General features: G+C 40.1%; 1 protein-coding gene across 1 annotated transcript in view; it reads left to right on the top strand.

Annotated features, from left to right (window-relative positions):
- The window catches only part of cwc25 (CWC25 spliceosome associated protein homolog), a 53,167-nt gene that overhangs the window by 11,613 nt on the left and 23,643 nt on the right, over positions 1-17,911 (top strand). Inside the window, exon 4 of the mRNA XM_058749653.1 lies at positions 3,312-3,381. Coding sequence (XP_058605636.1) covers positions 3,312-3,381 — 70 coding nt within the window. The remainder of the gene's footprint in view (positions 1-3,311; positions 3,382-17,911) is intronic.

The raw sequence follows: 17,911 nt of genomic DNA, 5'->3' as shown, positions 1-17,911 counted from the left end.
TTAGTTTATCGTGACCTGTGTGCTCACAGAAAATGGTCTAAAGAGCGTGCGAGTGAGTTCTTTAACTTTAAATGAGCAAGACTCAAAAGCACGTGCAAATGATACATTGCGTCATCTGTCATCGCGTTATAAGCACGGAACCTGTGGGAATGAGTAGAATTATTATTAATAGCCACAAACCGGTGCTGAAATTCAAGTCCTGCTCTTTGTTCTCTGCTAATTACCCGACTGTAAATGATGCGAGTGGTGTCACTATGATGTTACTGAGAAGCTGCAGCCGTGGCAGGGATGATTTTTGGTGTGGCGGCCTGCCACGGCAGAATGAATGTAGCGGAAACACTGATGTACAGGTGCATCTCAATAAATTAGAATGTCGTGAAAGTTTTTCATTTTTTTTCTTGTAAGTTATTTCAAAAAGTGAAATTTTCATATTTTAGATTTATTGCATGTAAAGTAAAACATTTCAAAAGTGTGTTTTTGTTTTAATTTTGATGATTAGAGCTTACAGCTCATGAAAGTCAAAAATCAGTATCTCAAAATATTAGAATATTTACAATTGAGTTTCAATTAATGACCATCCCTACAGTATAAATTCCAGGTATATCTTGTTCTTTGAAACCACAATAATGGAGAAGACTGCTGACTTGGCAATGATCCAGAAGATGAACATTGACGCCCTCCACAAAGAGGGTAAGTCACAGAGGGTCATTACTGAAAGGTGTGGCTGTTTACAGAGTGCTGTATCAAAGCATATTAAAAGCAAAGTTGACTAGAAGGAAGAATTTGGGTAGGAAAAGGTGCACAAACAACAGGGATGACTGCAAGCTTGAGAATACTGTCAAGCAAAGCTGATTCAAACACTTGTGAGAGCTTCACAAGGAGTGGACTGAAGCTGGAGTCAGTGCATCAAGAGTCACCACGCTCCCACTTCTTCAGGAAAAGGGCTACCAAGCCACTTCTGAACCAGAGACAACGTCAGAAGCGTCTTACCTGGGCTGTGGAGAAAAAGAACTGGACTGTTGCTCAGTGGTCCAAAGTCCTCTTTTCAGATGAAAGTCAATTTTGCATTTCATTTGGAAATCAAGGTCCCAGAGTCTGGAGGAAGAGTGGAGAGGCACAGAATCCATGTTGCTTGAAGTCCAGAGTGAAGTTTCCACAGTCAGTGATGATTTGGGCTGCCATGTCATCTGCTGGTGTTGGTCCACTGTGTTTTCTGAAGTCCACAGTCAACGCAGCCATCTACCAGGAAATTTTAGAGCACTTCATGCTTCATTCTGCTGACAAGCTTTATGGAGATGCTGATTTCATTTTCCAGCAGGACTTGGCACCTGCCCACACTGCCAAAGGTACCAAAAGCTGGTTCAATGACCATGGTGTTACTGTGCTTGATTGGCCAGCAAACTTGCCTGACCTGAACCCCACAGACAATCTATGGGGTATTGTCAAGAGGAAGATGAGAGACACCAGACCCAACAATGCAGATGACCTGAAGGGCGCTAACAAAGCAACCTGGGCTTCCATACCACCTCAGCAGTGCCACAAACTGATCACCTCCATGTCACGCCGAATTGAGGCAGTAATTAAAGCAAAAGGAGCCCCTACCAAGTATTGAGTACATATACAGTAAATGAACATACTTTCCAGAAGGCCAACAATTCACTAAAAATGTTTTTTTTATTGGTCTTATGAAGTATTCTAATTTGTTGAGTGAGTGAATTAGTGGGTTTTTGTTAAATGTGAGCCAAAATCATCACAATTAAAAGAATCAAAGACTTAAACTACTTCAGTCTGTGTTCATTGAATTTATTTAATACACGAGTTTCACAATTTGAGTTGAATTACTGAAATAAATGAACTTTTCCACGACATTCTAATTTAAGATGCGCCTGTATATAGTAACAAACATATCAATTGGTTAAGACATCAAGTAGGATAATAAATAATTTTTTCTTTTTATAATCTGATCTCAAAAATGGAAGTGTGCTTAATGGGTACGTGAGCTTAATGGGTACGAGGTCTGAATGAAAATATAAATTCATCCTTTGCCACTAGGTGCTACTTTTGGAGTGTTAAAAGCTCACAAACACTGCTTTAAATGAAATTGGACCAATCACTGCAGATTAGCGTCACGCAAAGGAGGGGTTTGGAAAAATGAATCGTTGAACGAATCGTTTGGGAGTCATTGAGCAAATAAGGTAAAAATAAATGCATATTATGAGAAAATGAAAGTGTTTTTTGACCTTGTATGCATGTCAACATGTTGTTGGGGACTCCCAAAACCAAAATATGAACCTTTCATAACCCGCAATAGGGGCACTTCAACCATTTGCATAACTTTTCAGCACAAGGTTTTAATTCTTAAATAATAAAAGCCAACAGAGAATGATTTTGCCACAAAGTGAGCTAATATCACAAACTATATAATATCAATACCAAGCCCATCTCCATTTGTTTTTAATGGACTTGTTGATGAGTGACACATCTGAACCTTCCTCCAAATGCAGGCGTGTCCATAACTGACATGCTAGCTTAATACATAAACTCTTTTTTTTAACAAGGCTAATACCCCTCTCTCCCGCCACCACACGCGCACACTTCTGACCAATCAGAAGTGATGTGTTGTTAATCATTTGTGTGTGTGTGTGGTAATCAACTTCATGCCAGAAATAATGTAGATTGAGTTTAATTTATATTTATTTGGATCTGTGAAAATACCTTAAAGGGATAGTTCACCCAAAAATTAAAATTAGTCAAAGATTTACTCACTCTCAGGGCATCCTAGGCGTGTCTGAAATTATTTTTTCAGATGAACACATTCGGAGTTATATTCGACATTGTCATGTCTGTTCCAATCTGTATAATTGCAGTGAATGGTGCCCTTGTTTCTGAATCCGAAAAAAAAAGTATCCAACCATCACAAAACTACTCCACACGGCTCCGGGGTGTTAATAAAGGACTTCTGAAGTGAAACAATCGACATTTTTCTTAAACTAATGCATCGTTTCACTTCAGAAGTCCTTTATTAACACCCCCACCCCGGAGCCGTGTGGAGTAGTTTTGTGATGGTTGAATACTTTTTTTCGGATTCAGAAACAGGCACCATTCACTGCAATTATACAGATTGGAACAGACATGACAATGTCGAATGTAACTCCGAATGTGTTCGTCTGAAAGAGGAATGTCAGACATGCCTAGGATGTCCTGAGCGTGAGTAAATCTTTGGCTAATTTTCATTTTAGAGTGATCTATCCCTTTAAAAGGCTGGTAAGATAAATTGTTTACAGTAAGTGTAATCCCCATTTTGTTTTCAGAAAACGCGAGGAGGAGAAGAAGAGAGGGGTTCTTACTAATCCTGTTAAAATGAAAGAAATCCAGAAGATGGTGAGTAGTGTACTTTGCTTGATATTTTGTGGTATGTTTAGTGCTTTCAGAACTGAAACTGTTAACTTAATGTTAACTCTAAAATGAATTGGTCTCATCTCATAGAAAGTTGCATTGGAAATGTAATTGCCAAATATAAATTTATCTAATTGCATTCCAAGGAATTCAAGAGTTAATGGTAGAGGTGTGCACAAATAGTCAAAATAGGGGCCAAGCATATCCGTTGGTCATCGTAATCTTCTTCTTCTTCTTTGTGTTCTTCGTCGTCGTCTTGAATGAAGTGCAAAATTTAACCCTCTGGGGTCTGAGGTCATTTTGGGGCCCTTGAGATGTTTTGACATGCCCTGATATTTGTGCTTATTTCAGCTACTTATAAACATACTATTGACCAACATGTAATTTTTTTTGTATTCAGCACAAATTGTGCTACAATAATATGTGACCAAGATGGATGTACATGTTTGCATTTTTTAGAAAAAAAATTATTATGCATGGTTAGTAAGTTTTGGGGAAAAAAATGTAGCTGAAATAAGGCCTTAAAACCCACACTAAATAGTTCTGAATAAGACTTTTGAGTAATCTGTCTTGTAGGCTAGAATATTTACTTCAAAATTATGTGAAAATCATTCTGCTTACTCATTCACAGAAAACAATACATTGATTTAAAATTTTCAAGACATGTTTCAGTGTTTCCCCTACCATTATTTTAGGGGCGGCCCACCCCCCCAACGGCAGCCCCCGCCCCCCTTGAAAGTCAAGTTAATCTTATTTTCTCTATAGCGCCAGACCACAAAAGAAGTCATTCAATGTTACCTTCCCTATATAACAGGTCTATACCTTGTTCTTTTATTAAACAAACTAAATAGCCTTATGTTATTTATCTTATTTACACGACGGCATGTCATTTCTGTCTCTACGTTACATGGTCGCGCTCTCTGCCGCACAGCGGAGTTCCGCCCCGGTTTGTGCGCACACACACACACACACAGAAGTGAGCACACTCTCACACCTATTTGTAAATATTAAGCCACAAAACGACTATTTAAATATGACTTCTGCCTGTCTCTGTGCTAATGTATGGCGCAGACGCGCGGGTTTGTTCACTACTCATACAGAAGCGCGCGTGACGCTTGCGGCGATATTAACGTCTGTCGTCTCACTAAATGAGGACATAAATGCATGAACAACATCTCCAGAACTGCTCTGAGAGTCACTTCGTGAGCATTTGACCATTTCATTTGAGAAAAACTATCCTCATATACACACAGAAATGTAAAGGTATTCACGGCAACCCGTCAAAATAAAAGTTTGGTTTCACTTGAAGACATTGGGCAGAACATAGACTACTACTATTAAAACCTTATCTTTAAGGAATAATCATACAATGTCTTCAATGTTATTATCAATATTAGATCCCCTTTATTTTCCAAAAAAATAAGACTTGTTTAATTTTTATTCATTAAAAAATTAATTAAAGGAATGTTTTTATGTCAGGAAAAGAACGGAACCCCCAAAAAGCTATAAACATAGGGGAAACACTGTGTTTTGTGATCAAGGGTCTATATGCGAGGGAGTGGTAATGGCCATGAATATTAAGTGAGTCTCACCTGAGAGACAAAGGGCCCTCCCCTAATGGCCTCTAATCAGTGTGACTGTGACTTTGAGGCAGGTAAGAGAGAATGTGAGGAGATTGAAAAAGGTTTTTTTTAATTATTTGTATTTTATTTACAACACCGTATAATCAAAACATACATAATGAAGGTCAAAGACACATTATTGTGCACACTGATCTAACCACAGAGATGTGAACAGACTTTGAGTCATTCCTGCAACAGATTCTGTTCAACAAGTGAAACAAGTAAATCATACCTGCTATTTACGTGTTAAGTGTTTCTACTTCTTTCCATGGATTCAAGAAGAAAAAAACATAATCAGTAGTCAAGGAGCTTGTTTTAACGTAGAATATCAGTGTAGTTGAACATCTGATGTTGGTACAGCGCTCTCAGAGGAAAACAGTTTGAAGAGACATCAGGATACATCTGGTGCTGGTATCTGATTCAATAAAATACAAAAAAAAAAAAAAAAAAAACATTTGTGAGCATGTTAATATCAGGAACATCTGTATATATAGGTTTTGTAGCCATGGACTCACACATGCTTTGTACTATCATGAAAAAAGAGAAATTAATCTTATATCTGAGAAACTAATTATTATTGTTTAGCACGTTATTAAAATCTATTTCTGAGCAGAGTAGGCTATTAATAATAAACGTACTAAACATACTTAGACTCGTAGCATTCATCGTGTTACAGTGTACTCATATTACTTTTATTGTTTTATATAGAGCATGAAAACATCATCGCGCCGTAAGAAATTTAAATACAATGAATTGCCTTTCAAATTCAAAATGTTTTACATGATTTCAAACATTGTAGTCAGGAATTATATTTTGGGAAAAACCCAACTATGATTTTGTAGTCATATAGCCTAGTATATATGATTTTATAGTAGCCTATGATATGATTCTGTAGCCACAGACTCAAGCATGCTTTGTACTATAAAAGGATGTACTTTGTACTATAAAAAAATGAGATTTTATATCTGAGAAACTAATTATTATTGTTTAGCACGCTATTAAAATCTATTTGTGAACAGAGTATTAATAATAAACATGGTCTAAACATTCTTAGACGTGTAGCATTCATCATGTTGTCGTTTGGGAAAAACCCAACTAACTGTTAGTAAATGTGTTCAAGTTTGTCACAATAACATGGTAACTAATGCAAAAAAGAAACATTACTTACTCATCAGATTGATCTCCTCTACTGGATGAAATCGTGTTCTTCTTTCGAGGAAAATCCTGCCTTTACTCAGCGCGAGCAGTAACAGTAGCCGCGATGAGGATCTCCGCTCTTTGTTTGTGTTGGGCGTTTGCACGCGTGCACGTCCCACGTGGCTATTTACATATGAACGGCGCGAGCCGCACGGGGGCGCGATCGCATTAGTGATAATGAGTCAGACAGGAAAGACTGAATATCGTGTTGGTTTCATACGGATTACTTCATCACAGAATGTTTGTTTTCGATAATATATGACACTTCAAGCTTTCTATAGATATAACTCCCATGTCTGTGTGTTGAGTATTTGCTGAGTTACAGTTCATTTTCGTGACGCGTTTCTAGAAACAGTTCGCGGAGACGGAGAAGACAGAGAGCACACCCTGTTTGTTTTCTTATTTTTCCAAAAGCACAAAGTTGTGTTGTTATTGTGAGTGTACACAAATAAAAGTAGACCCTTAACAGTTTCGATTGATGTATAACACTTATTTGTGTGACCAAAATCAACAGAGTATTTTTACTGTCTTTTGCACTGATCTTAAAAAAACCGAGTTGGTCTTGCCGACGAGACAGCCGACCCCAGAGAGTTAAACATTGTAAGGTTTAGTTTTTTCGCTATTTTAAATTGTTAAAAAAACCTACTATTTCGAACTCGTCCTAGATGTTTTTTTTTTTATTTTCATCAAAATTGGCTCAGATTATCTTCAGCCCATGCTGACAAAAAGTTATGGAATTCAAGTAAATTCTTCTAACCGTTCTCGGATAACAGACGAATGAAGTCTGCAAAAATGGATCTGAGGCTGTATCTCTGCAACGGTTTGGCGTATTGAGACCAAACTTGGTGTGTGTTATAACAAGCATGGCCTGAGACTACCTGCAGTGTTTTGGCGCTGTGCCAACTAGTGGTCAGGAGATATAAAAATGCATATTTTTGCTTATAACTTCTGAATGGTTTGGCCAATCACAAAACTGGTCTCTTTAGATTAGGTGCATCATGCAGAGTCGAATGATACCCAATTTTCCCATGTCAGCCATTTTGGGTGTCGGCCATTTTTAATTTTGAAGTAAAATGCTGTTTTATGAACGCATTGACGTATTGTTATGAAACTTGGTATGGGTCATCAGCACGATGCCCTGAAGGAGCCTGAGAAGTTTCAAGCCAGTGCCACCTAGCAGTAAAATCAAATATTCACATGCTTATAACTTTGGGTGTGGTCTACTTATTTTCACGGGAGTCACCTTTTTAGATTCCTGAATCCTTTCCGAGTCCAGCGATACCAAACATGCCAAGTTTTGCCTTATGGTTTGTGCAACATTTCATTTTAGTGCAAAAAACATTTGCCAATATTAAAAAAAAACGTTACTCCAATCGACACAAAACCACTGTTGGAAATTCAGAAACATAGCATGCCAGTTGTATGCTAATACCCAATTGCCAAAATTTTTATAGTAAGTGGCAAAAAATGCAAACAAAGTGGGCCATCAGTCATTTTTTCTCTTCTAATATATAAAAAATATCTATAACTCCAAAACTAAATTAGACATTTTCACCAAATTTGACACACATATGTATGGGCACACTCTAAGGTCACACAAAAAATGTGGTGGGATTTTGCCTCTTGATGCCTCTTGAATAGCTTTCTGTGAATTTTGCCTATTGAAATGAGACTGGTACTAATAGATTCCTTGGGTCATGCTGAGGAAAGTGATAACAATGTCGCCATAGTCAGCCAAACTTCCTGTCCGCCATTTTGATTTTCTTTAAAAACCTACTTTTTCTAACTCTTCCTAGACCGTTGGTCAGATTTTCACCAAAATCGAATCATATCATCTTCAGACCATGCTGACAAGAAGTTATGGATTTTGTGTTGATAGACTAAACTGTTTTTGCATACCACAGCAACGAATTTGAGGCATGATGCCAAAATGACACTTGAGGCTGCATCTCTGCAATGCTTTGGCTTATTGACACCAAACTTTGTGTGTGCCATTGTCAACTCACACAGAACACACCACATCGATTTGATAACAGCGCCACCTATTGGTCAGACTTGAATGAATGATGCATTTATACAGCACTTTTATTGTGTATTGCTGTACACCCAAAGCGCTTTACATGTGGGGGTCTCTCCTCAACCACCAGCAGTGTGCAGCATCCACTTGGATGATGCGACGGCAGCCACAGGACAACGGTGTCAGTGCGCTCACCACACACCAGCTACATGTGGAGAGAAGAGAGAGTCATAGAGCCAATCAAGTTGTTTGGGATTATTAGGAGGCCATGATGGTCAGAGGCCAGTGGCGGCAATTTGGCCAGGACACCGGGGTTACACCCCTACTCTTTAACGAGAAGTGCCATGGGATTTTTTTTAATGACCACAGAGAGTCAGGACCTTGGTTTAACGTCTAATCTGAAAGAACTGCTCTTTTGACAGTATAGTGTCCCCATCACTATCCTGGGGCATTAGGACCCACACAGACCACAGGGTGAGCACCCCCTGCTGGACTCACTAACACCCCTTCCAACAGCAACCTAGTTTTCCCAGGAGGTCTCCCATCCAGGTACTGACCATGCTCAGCCCTGCTTAGCTTCAGTGGGCAACCAGTCTTTGGCTGCAGGGTGATATGACTGTGGCAATAAGCCAATAAATCATATTACTAGAGGTTGTATTTATGATTTTTCAGCCGTTTTGACTAAAATCATCCTAAAATGGCTTCAGTTACTCATTTCTGCAGTTGGTCTTATGCTTGCTTCTGTAGTGCTTGGCCCTGTTATTACTGCATGCAGCTATATTATTCGATTTGTAATTATTTCTTGGAAAAAAAAAAAAGAAAAAAAAACCCTGTTCAAACTTTATCGTGGTGGCTTTGCTGGCCATAAATGCAGAGCTGTTGAGACTCAAAGTTGTGGCATGCTTTTATCTCTCCGTCACGTAGTTGATAATAGTTCCAAACAACTTTGCACCATCAATATGTTTGAATGGGTTTATTTGGGACAGACAGCAGTTTCACTATATTTGCAACAATTTCTTGTAATTATTAACACACAATGTGCATCAGTTGTACATTGATAACTACGCTGACTATGTATTACAATAGCAATTTATTCTGGGGAGTGATAAAGAGACAGCATTAATATATTCTCATACTCCTTGTCAGTCAAATGTGACCAAACACCTTCAAGTGTAACTTGTAATAAATTAAATAAGTGTACTATATTTTAGTTCAGTTCTGTTTCAGTTCTGTAAAATTCATACTGTTTCAGTTCAATACTGGTATCACCGTTTGGGGGGCTAGTTCGTTTGAGTTTTCCCTCTTTTCCTCGCTTTCCTTCACTTTTAAATGGCTTGGAAAAATGCTGTGCGCATTTTGCTTTCAAATTAGTGGCGTTGATTCAATTCGGGCAAAATACGACGTCAAACTCTTACTGTGCGTTCACACCAGACGCGACTTGCGTGAATAAATCGCGCTATTCGCGCGTAGTTGGACGCTTGAACATTTTGAGTTTACTCGCTTCATTCGCGCGTGAAATTCGCTTCATTCGCGCGTGACATTCACTTCACAACAGACGCGAATTCGCGTCATGGGAGGGGCTTCTGCCAGGCGAACGGCTCCTGTCTCGTTGCGAAATGGCTGACATGGATAAAATACGGCGAATAAGCTCAATTTAGCTAGCTTGCAGTCTCAATATATGTATATAAAAATACAATATATGTATATAAAAATACAATATATGCTGAAATTGTATAAAGAGCGTTTTTTACAACTTACCAGATTGTCCGACCTCCTCACTCACTTGCTTCCAAACAAAATCCTTTTTATTCCTGTTTCTGTAAAAGTACGAAAATGTAGGCTATCATACAGCTCTGGGTGTCCACAAACAGCGATGATTATTTTGTCCTCCATTATTGTTTGGGATTCCCTCCGCTCGCTACGTCGTAATCACGTCACTACTAGAGCAAGCTCCTGATTGGTTAACGCGGCGCGAATTTTCGACTTTTCGAATTTTTCAACTTGCGCGAATCACGCGTTAAGCGCGTCAAACGCTCAATTCGCGCCACCTCATTCGCGCCGCAAGATGTCTATTCGCGACTTTGCATTGACTTAACATGTAAATCACTCGCGCTTAACGCTTCATTCGCGTCTGGTGTGAACGCACCTTTAGAACTTTTATTAACAAAACAAATAAAAATACACCATGCTATATGCCTAATATAAAATAACAAATTACTTGGGCTACACAAAGTTTAAATACAGTAGGTATATAAAACATCTCTGGTTACAATAAATATTCAATAACGTGTGTCCACCAAAGCATTTTTAGCCTCCTGAAAAATGTCAGGTGCTCTTCTAAAAACGGCCAACAGGCAGTGCTTGAGAACACTTTGGTGGCACAGTGTTTTTCCAGCTGAGACGCATTGGTTGCTATAAGGAATATCCACAGCAGTAACGCATTACTAGTGTCTCAGTTTGAAGAATATTACTGAATGTAAAAATGCAGTAACCAGTAATATTAAAGGGATAGTTCACCCAAAAATGAAAATTCTGTCATCATTTACTCACCCTCAAGTAGTTCCAAACCTGTATGAATATCTTTGTTCTGCTGGACACAAATTAAGATATTCTGAAGAATGTGGGAAACAGAGCAGTTCTGGGGCACCATTGACTTCCATAGTATTTTTTTTTTCCTACTATGGAAGTCAATAGTGCCCCAAAACAGCCTGGTTACAAACTTTCTTCAAAATATCTTCCTTTGTGTTCGGCAGAAAAAAGAAATTCATACAGGTTTGGAACTACTTGAGGGTGAGCAAATGATGACAGAATTTTCATTTATGGGTGAACTATCCCTTTAACTTCTCTATTGTTGTTGAACATGTAGGATGATTGGTCGGTGTAGTATTTGTCCCGCCCCTCCTACATTGATTGGACGGCTTGGTAAAAAGTGACAGCGACTAGCGCTGCATTCTACCCAAAGCTAAACTGGAGCTAAACAGTTTATCAACTCTCAGCTAAAAAAAAAAAAAAAAAACGGAGCAAACGAACTTGTAGTTATAATGGCAGTGCATCAAAATTCAGTGTCAGCAGTTTGCCAAAAAGAACACCGAACGTTTTACGCACCATTTGCACGTGGTAGGTAGCAGGTGTAAATTTCTTTCGTACCAGCTAACGTTTTGAAAATGCGAACATTTTCATGAATTTGAAAGTTTACGTCAAAATGGCTTTACGAATGATTTGCACAATTCGTTCTGCTCGTGCATCATGAATGAAGCCCACTGTTTTGTTTGGTGGGCTCAGCCGCTATATAGGCAATGTCGGGCGACAATTTAGCTCAGAATCTTTCGACTGTACGAACGACATTGAGGCTCTGATGGAGTTTTCTTTCACACTGCAGTTTACGTAATGTCTCGTTCCCTTCTCTCAGGGAACCATGATTACATTGAGTAACCGGAGACGTTCCCTTATCGAGTTGGTCTCTCAACATTATGTATGGGGAACGTATAAAACCCACCGTGTGAAAACTCCGGCTGGTCACAGCTTGAACAGAGCCAAAAAGTAGACTATGTATACGCAGAACCAGCAAACACTCAGAGGCGTGCCTGCCCCGCCCCCTAGGCCGGGAACCGGACCTAGTTGAAACACTTAAATGCAGGTTGGCACAGAGCCAATTCAGCACCATTGGCGCCTCCCCCCGTTCACCGTCAAGCAGAACTGGACTAGTAATACTATAGGAAGTAAAATAAAGGCAACAAACATGTTGGTGCAAACATATATCGCTGGCCTGTATAGGTGGGCATACATAAATGGGAAAAACAAACTTATTGGTATAAACATCGCAACGATCGCGTATGGCCGTGCACATACTACAGTGGCTTTCATACAGAAGCACAGTCTCGTGCCACTTAAACGGCCTAGTTGAGACCCGCACCTGGGCAGGGCGTGTCTTTAAGCGAATCAATCGTCCAATGGCTGCTCAGCCGCCTTCTCCTGCAAAGACAGGACGTGCAGTGCAAAAGAGGGAATGTCCAGGTTGTAAAAAAGTGTTCTATGATGACCAGCCCACTGCGAGACAGATGTCCTGAATAGACATACCTTTAACTCATGCCCATGATGATGCCAGACTCCTGGTGGAGTGGGCATGCACTCCCATTGGCCAGTTGAGTCCTCGGGAACTATAAGCGAAGCGAACCGCTTCCACAATTCAGTGCGATACCCTCTGTTTTGACACAGGGACACCCTTCTTGGCGGTCCACAGAACATACAAAAAGCTGCTCTGATGTTCGGAACTGGCTTGTCCCTGTCTACATAACACGCAGTACACGCACGGGGCACAAGGCGTGACACTGAATCAGAGGCTGGATCACTGGGGCAAAATGCCTGTATTATGATACCTAAAGTGCACTCAATGCCGTTCAGAGCTGAGGTTGTGTAGCCATGCCTGGGCGTGAGTCTGACCATGCAGTTGTCCTGGCCAAATTACATGCAGGCACTGCTGACAGGGCGTAAGCATGTAAATCACCCACTCACTTCCCACACGCTAATGTGAGCAGTAGCGCCATCCTAAATGAGAGCACTTTCAAATCGCTTGAATCAGCTGGCTCGAAAGTTGGGCCAGACAGCGCACTGAGTACTAATGACTAGTCCCATATCGGCATCATGCGAGGGTGAGGGGGATTAAGCCACTTCGCTCCCTGAAGAAAGCTTGTTATTAAGAGTTGTTTGCCCACTGAGCGACCCTCAAACATGTCATGATAGGCAGCGATAATGGCCACATAGACTTTCAGCGTAGAGGGAGATCTGCCTGCATCTAAACGTTCCTACAGGAAGGTTAAAATAGTGGGGATATCGCAGCTCGTCAGGTCTTCTTGCCTGCTGGCACACCAGCTTGTAAACACTTTCCACTTAAATGTGTATAGGCGCCTCGTCGAAGGGGCTCTAGTCTCTGTTATCGTGTTTAACACTTGTTGCGAAATGGTCAGCTGGTTCAATCCGTGCTTACTTGCCACACATGCAGATCCCATAGCTCCGGCTTTGGTTGCTAGATGGTGCCCCTCGCCTTGGACAGAAGGTCCCTCCTCAGCGGGATCTGCCATGGGGGGCTGATAAGTTCACCAGCTCTGAGAACCACAGCTGGTTGGGCCATTTCGGTGCTAGCACTAGCGTCATAATTTTGATTGGAGGGAATGCATATTTCCGATCCTCGGCCCAGCGCCTCGATAGCAGGTCCCCCTCCAAGGGGACTGTCATTAACGAGAAGAATAAAGGGCAGTGGGTATTCTCCTCTGACACGAAGAGGTCGATCTCTGCTCCGCTAAAGTGAATCCAAATCATCTCCACTTAGCCTCCACTTTCCGTGTATAACGCCCTCCCTGGATAGCATATCCGTGCTGCAATTCAACCTGCCCGGTACGTGCACTGCTTGAATCAAGAAGAGTGTCTGATCCACCCACAAAAGCAGGCACCTCGCCAGGCTTTGCAGGCTGATCAGAACATGACGGTCTTTCGCGAACAGGAGGAAATCCTGTTGTGCCAAGCGAACAGTTTCCATTTCTCAGCTCTGTATGAGACCAGTTCCTGTGCTTCAGGTGGAGGGCGGAAACTGTCCTCGGCGTAGAGGAGAGGAGGCTCTGGCACATGATGGCTGTGCGGGCGCTGGGCTGACGTCAGCTCAACAACAAAGCCTCCTGAAGGGTCCATCTGCGTTCTCTCAGTCCGCAAACAACTTTTTTAATTTGAAGATCAGGGTAAATTTAACTTTTGTCTTCTGAGAAACATGTAACTATCTTCTGTAGCCTCTGAAGGACAGTACTAAATGGAAAAAATATAATATTTAGGCAAAATAAGAAAAATGTACACACCTCCATTCTGTTCAAAAGTTTTCACCCCTGGTTCTTAATGTGTGTTTTTTCCTTCTCGAGCATCAGTGAATGTTTGAACCTTCTGTAATAGTTGCATACGAGTCCCTCAGTTGTCCTCAGTGTGAAAAGATGGACCTCAAAATCATAGTCACTTTTGGAAAAGGTTCAAATATACAGAAGATGCTGGAAAACCAAAGAATGTGCAGGGGCTCTGGGATTTTTGCTCAGGACCAACGCAGGACTCATGAACAACTATCAAAAAACAGAAGAACAATCGTGGATCATCCAGGAAACGAGACACAGTATTAAGACAGTATTAAACTTTTGAAAGGGGTCATTTTTTATAAATTGTTATTTTTTTCTTGTGGAATATATATATATATATATATATATATATATATATATATATATATATATATATATATATATATATATATATATATATATATATATATATATATATATATATATATATATATATATATATATATATATATAAACATCTATTATGTGAAATAGCTTATTCAGGACAGTACAGGACAGTTGTTGTTTTTTACCCAGACATTTAAAAATAACATATTTTAGAGCTGTAATCGCAATACCGTGAAACCGTGATATTTTTATCTAAGGTTATCATACCATCAGAATCTCATACCGTCACATGCCTAACGCTGATCCAGAGCATCCAAAACATGCTCAATGGGTGACATGTCCGGTGAGTATGCTGGCCATGCAAGAACTGGGATGTTTTCAGCTTCCAGGAATTGTGTACAGATCCTTGCAACATGGGGCCGTGCATTATCATGCTGCAACATGAGGTGATGGTCGTGGATGAATGGCACAACAATGGGCCTCAGGATCTCGTCACGGTATCTCTGTGCATTCAAAATGCTATCAATAAAATGCACCTGTGTTCGTTGTCCATAACATACACCTGCCCATACCATAATCCCACCGCCACCATGGGCCACTCAATCCACAACGTTGACATCAGCAAACCTCTCACCCACACGATGCCATACATGCTGTCTGCCATCTGCCCTGTACAGTGAAAACCGGGATTCATCCGTGAAGAGAACACCTCTCCAAAGTGCCAGACGCCATCGAATGTGAGCATTTGCCCACTCAAGTCAGTTACGAAGACGAACTGCAGTCAGGTCGAGACCCCGATGAGGACGAAGAGCATGCAGATGAGCTTCCCTGAGACAGTTTCTGACAGTTTGTGCAGAAATTCTTTGGTTATGCAAACCGATTGTTGCATCAGCTGTCTGGGTGGCTGGTCTCAGACGATCTTGGAGGTGAAGATGCTGGATGTGGAGGCCCTGGGCTGGTGTGGTTACACGTGGTCTGCCGGTTGGATGTACTGCCAAATTCTCTGAAATGCCTTTGGAGACGGCTTATGGTAGAGAAATGAACATTCAATTCACAGGCAACACCTCTGGTGGACATTCCTGCAGTCAGCATCCCAATTGCAGGCTCCCTCAAAACTTGCAACATCTGTGGCATTGTGCTGTGTGATAAAACTGCACATTTTAGAGTGGCCTTTTATTGTGGCCAGCCTAAGGCACACCTGTGCAATAATCATGCTGTCTAATCAGCATCTTGATATGCCACACCTGTGAGATGGATGGATTATCTCGGCAAAGGAGAAGTGCTCACTAACACCGATTTAGACAGATTTGTGAACAATATTTGAGAGAAATAGGCCTTTTGTGTACAGGCCTTAGATCTTTGTGTTCAGCTCATGAAAAATGGGGGCAAAAACAAAAGTGTTGCGTTTATAATTTTGTTCAGTGTATATACATACATGTATATTAGGGCTGTCAACGTTAACGCATGCGATTAATTCAAAACCCTTAATGCGTTAAAATAATTTAACGCAAAATTACTGAAACACAATTTCTATTCTAAACCTTTTTTCCCCGATTTTGCTTCTCTGTTTGCAATCAGATGATTTTAAGCCGTTAAACTCTGGGAAAGTTTTCAGTCCATTGATCCAGCAAGCGAATCCATACAAGCAATCAGTCCAAAACAGGGCTAATGTAAAGAAAACCAGGTTGATTACATAAGAGATGATGGAGAGAATAGATACTGCGTTGCATTTTCATGTGTATACATATAATATACTGTGTGTTTTTTTATATATATATATATATATATATATATATATATATATATATATAAATATAAATATAAATATAAATATAAATATATATATATATATATATATATATATATATATATATATACAGTGAAGTGACGTGTGGCCAAGTATGGTCACCCATACTCTGAATTTGTGCTCTGCATTAACCTATCCAAGTACACACACACAGCAGTGAACACACTCCCGGAGCAGTGGGCAGCCAATGCTATGGCGCCCGGGGAGCAGTTGGGGGTTCGGTGGCTTGCTCAAGGATCTCACCTCAGTCATGGTATTGAAAGTGGAGAGAGCACTGGTTATTCACTCCCCCCACTGACAATTCCTGCCAGACCTAAGACTCGAACCCGCTACCTTCAGGTTACAAGTCTGACTATATCTATCTATCTATCTATCTATATATATATTAGGGGTGTCAACGTTAACGCATGCGATTAATCTAAAAATTTACACAAATTAATCGCTTGATAAGGTTTGACCCCAACTTCTTTCAGTCATCGCAGCGTGGAAGGTTATCTACTGTGTGATGAGGGTACAGCGGACCAGTGTTGCCAGGGTAACGTTAGAGACACAAGTGGGCTATTTTGAAAATTACAGAGCCCTTGTTGTTTTTTGGGCTACTTTTATAAAGTACCGCCGCCGCCCAAGGTGTATATAGACAAATAAAAATAAAATAGATCCTTTTACTAATGTGTATTATACTTGGAATGTATCCCTGGCAACTTAAGAACGGAGAGGCGGTTGTAAAATCACAAACAACGTGAGTTTCAGCCGAAATAAACATGACAACAGCCACTATAGATTATATAAGATAATAAACACACGATTATGATAGATATGGTCTGTATGTGATTTTCTTGAGAATGTGTACATCTGAAATGCTAATTTGTGCAGCGATATAAAAGGCTATAAATAGCATATTTTGATAACAGTAAACGACCAAATTCCACATGTGATTGCAAAAGGAAGTTATTACAAACACTCAATGGTGGTTTGAAGTGAGTTCTGAGTAAAAGTGTACTATTAACTTCATAAATTGTCTTATGAGGCATGATGCTAATATTAGCTCTAATGCACCTGCAGAACAGGTCCAATTCTTCTTCATAATGCATTTTGTCATAATACTTCACATAAGGTCGCAAGATTTGCAATGTTTTGTTGTATTTATTTAGAGATACTTTTGATAATAGTTGGGTAAATGTATACTGGGATTGAAGCGATGTGGCTTGGTAAACGTTTCATTGCCAGTATAAAGGCTGATAATGGCCATATATAATATGATAATATAATATTAGTGCCCTCCAAAAGTATTGGAACAGTGAAGACAAAATTGCTCTGTTGGCTGTGGAGTCAAGACATTTACAAATATGATTAAAAGATGCATATGACACACAACTACAGAATGTCACATTTTATTATTAGCCGTTTCAACACGTACATGTTTTACCAAATAAAAAGAACGCCACTTTTACAGTTCATCCCACTCATTGATGTGAGCATAAGTACCGGGACAGTTGAACATAAGGCAGATATAAAATATTAAAAGCTATTATTTAGTTGCAGATCCCTTGTGCACAATCACAGCAGTGAGTCTGTGACCCATAGACATCACCAGACTCTTGGTCTCATCCTTTGAAATACTTTCCCAGCCTTTAATGCAGCCAATTCCAATTGTTGC

The sequence above is a fragment of the Onychostoma macrolepis genome, chromosome 02 (genome assembly GCF_012432095.1).
Source record: "Onychostoma macrolepis isolate SWU-2019 chromosome 02, ASM1243209v1, whole genome shotgun sequence".
Classification (NCBI taxonomy): Eukaryota; Metazoa; Chordata; class Actinopteri; order Cypriniformes; family Cyprinidae; genus Onychostoma; species Onychostoma macrolepis.
This window is presented reverse-complemented; position numbering and strand designations above follow the sequence as displayed.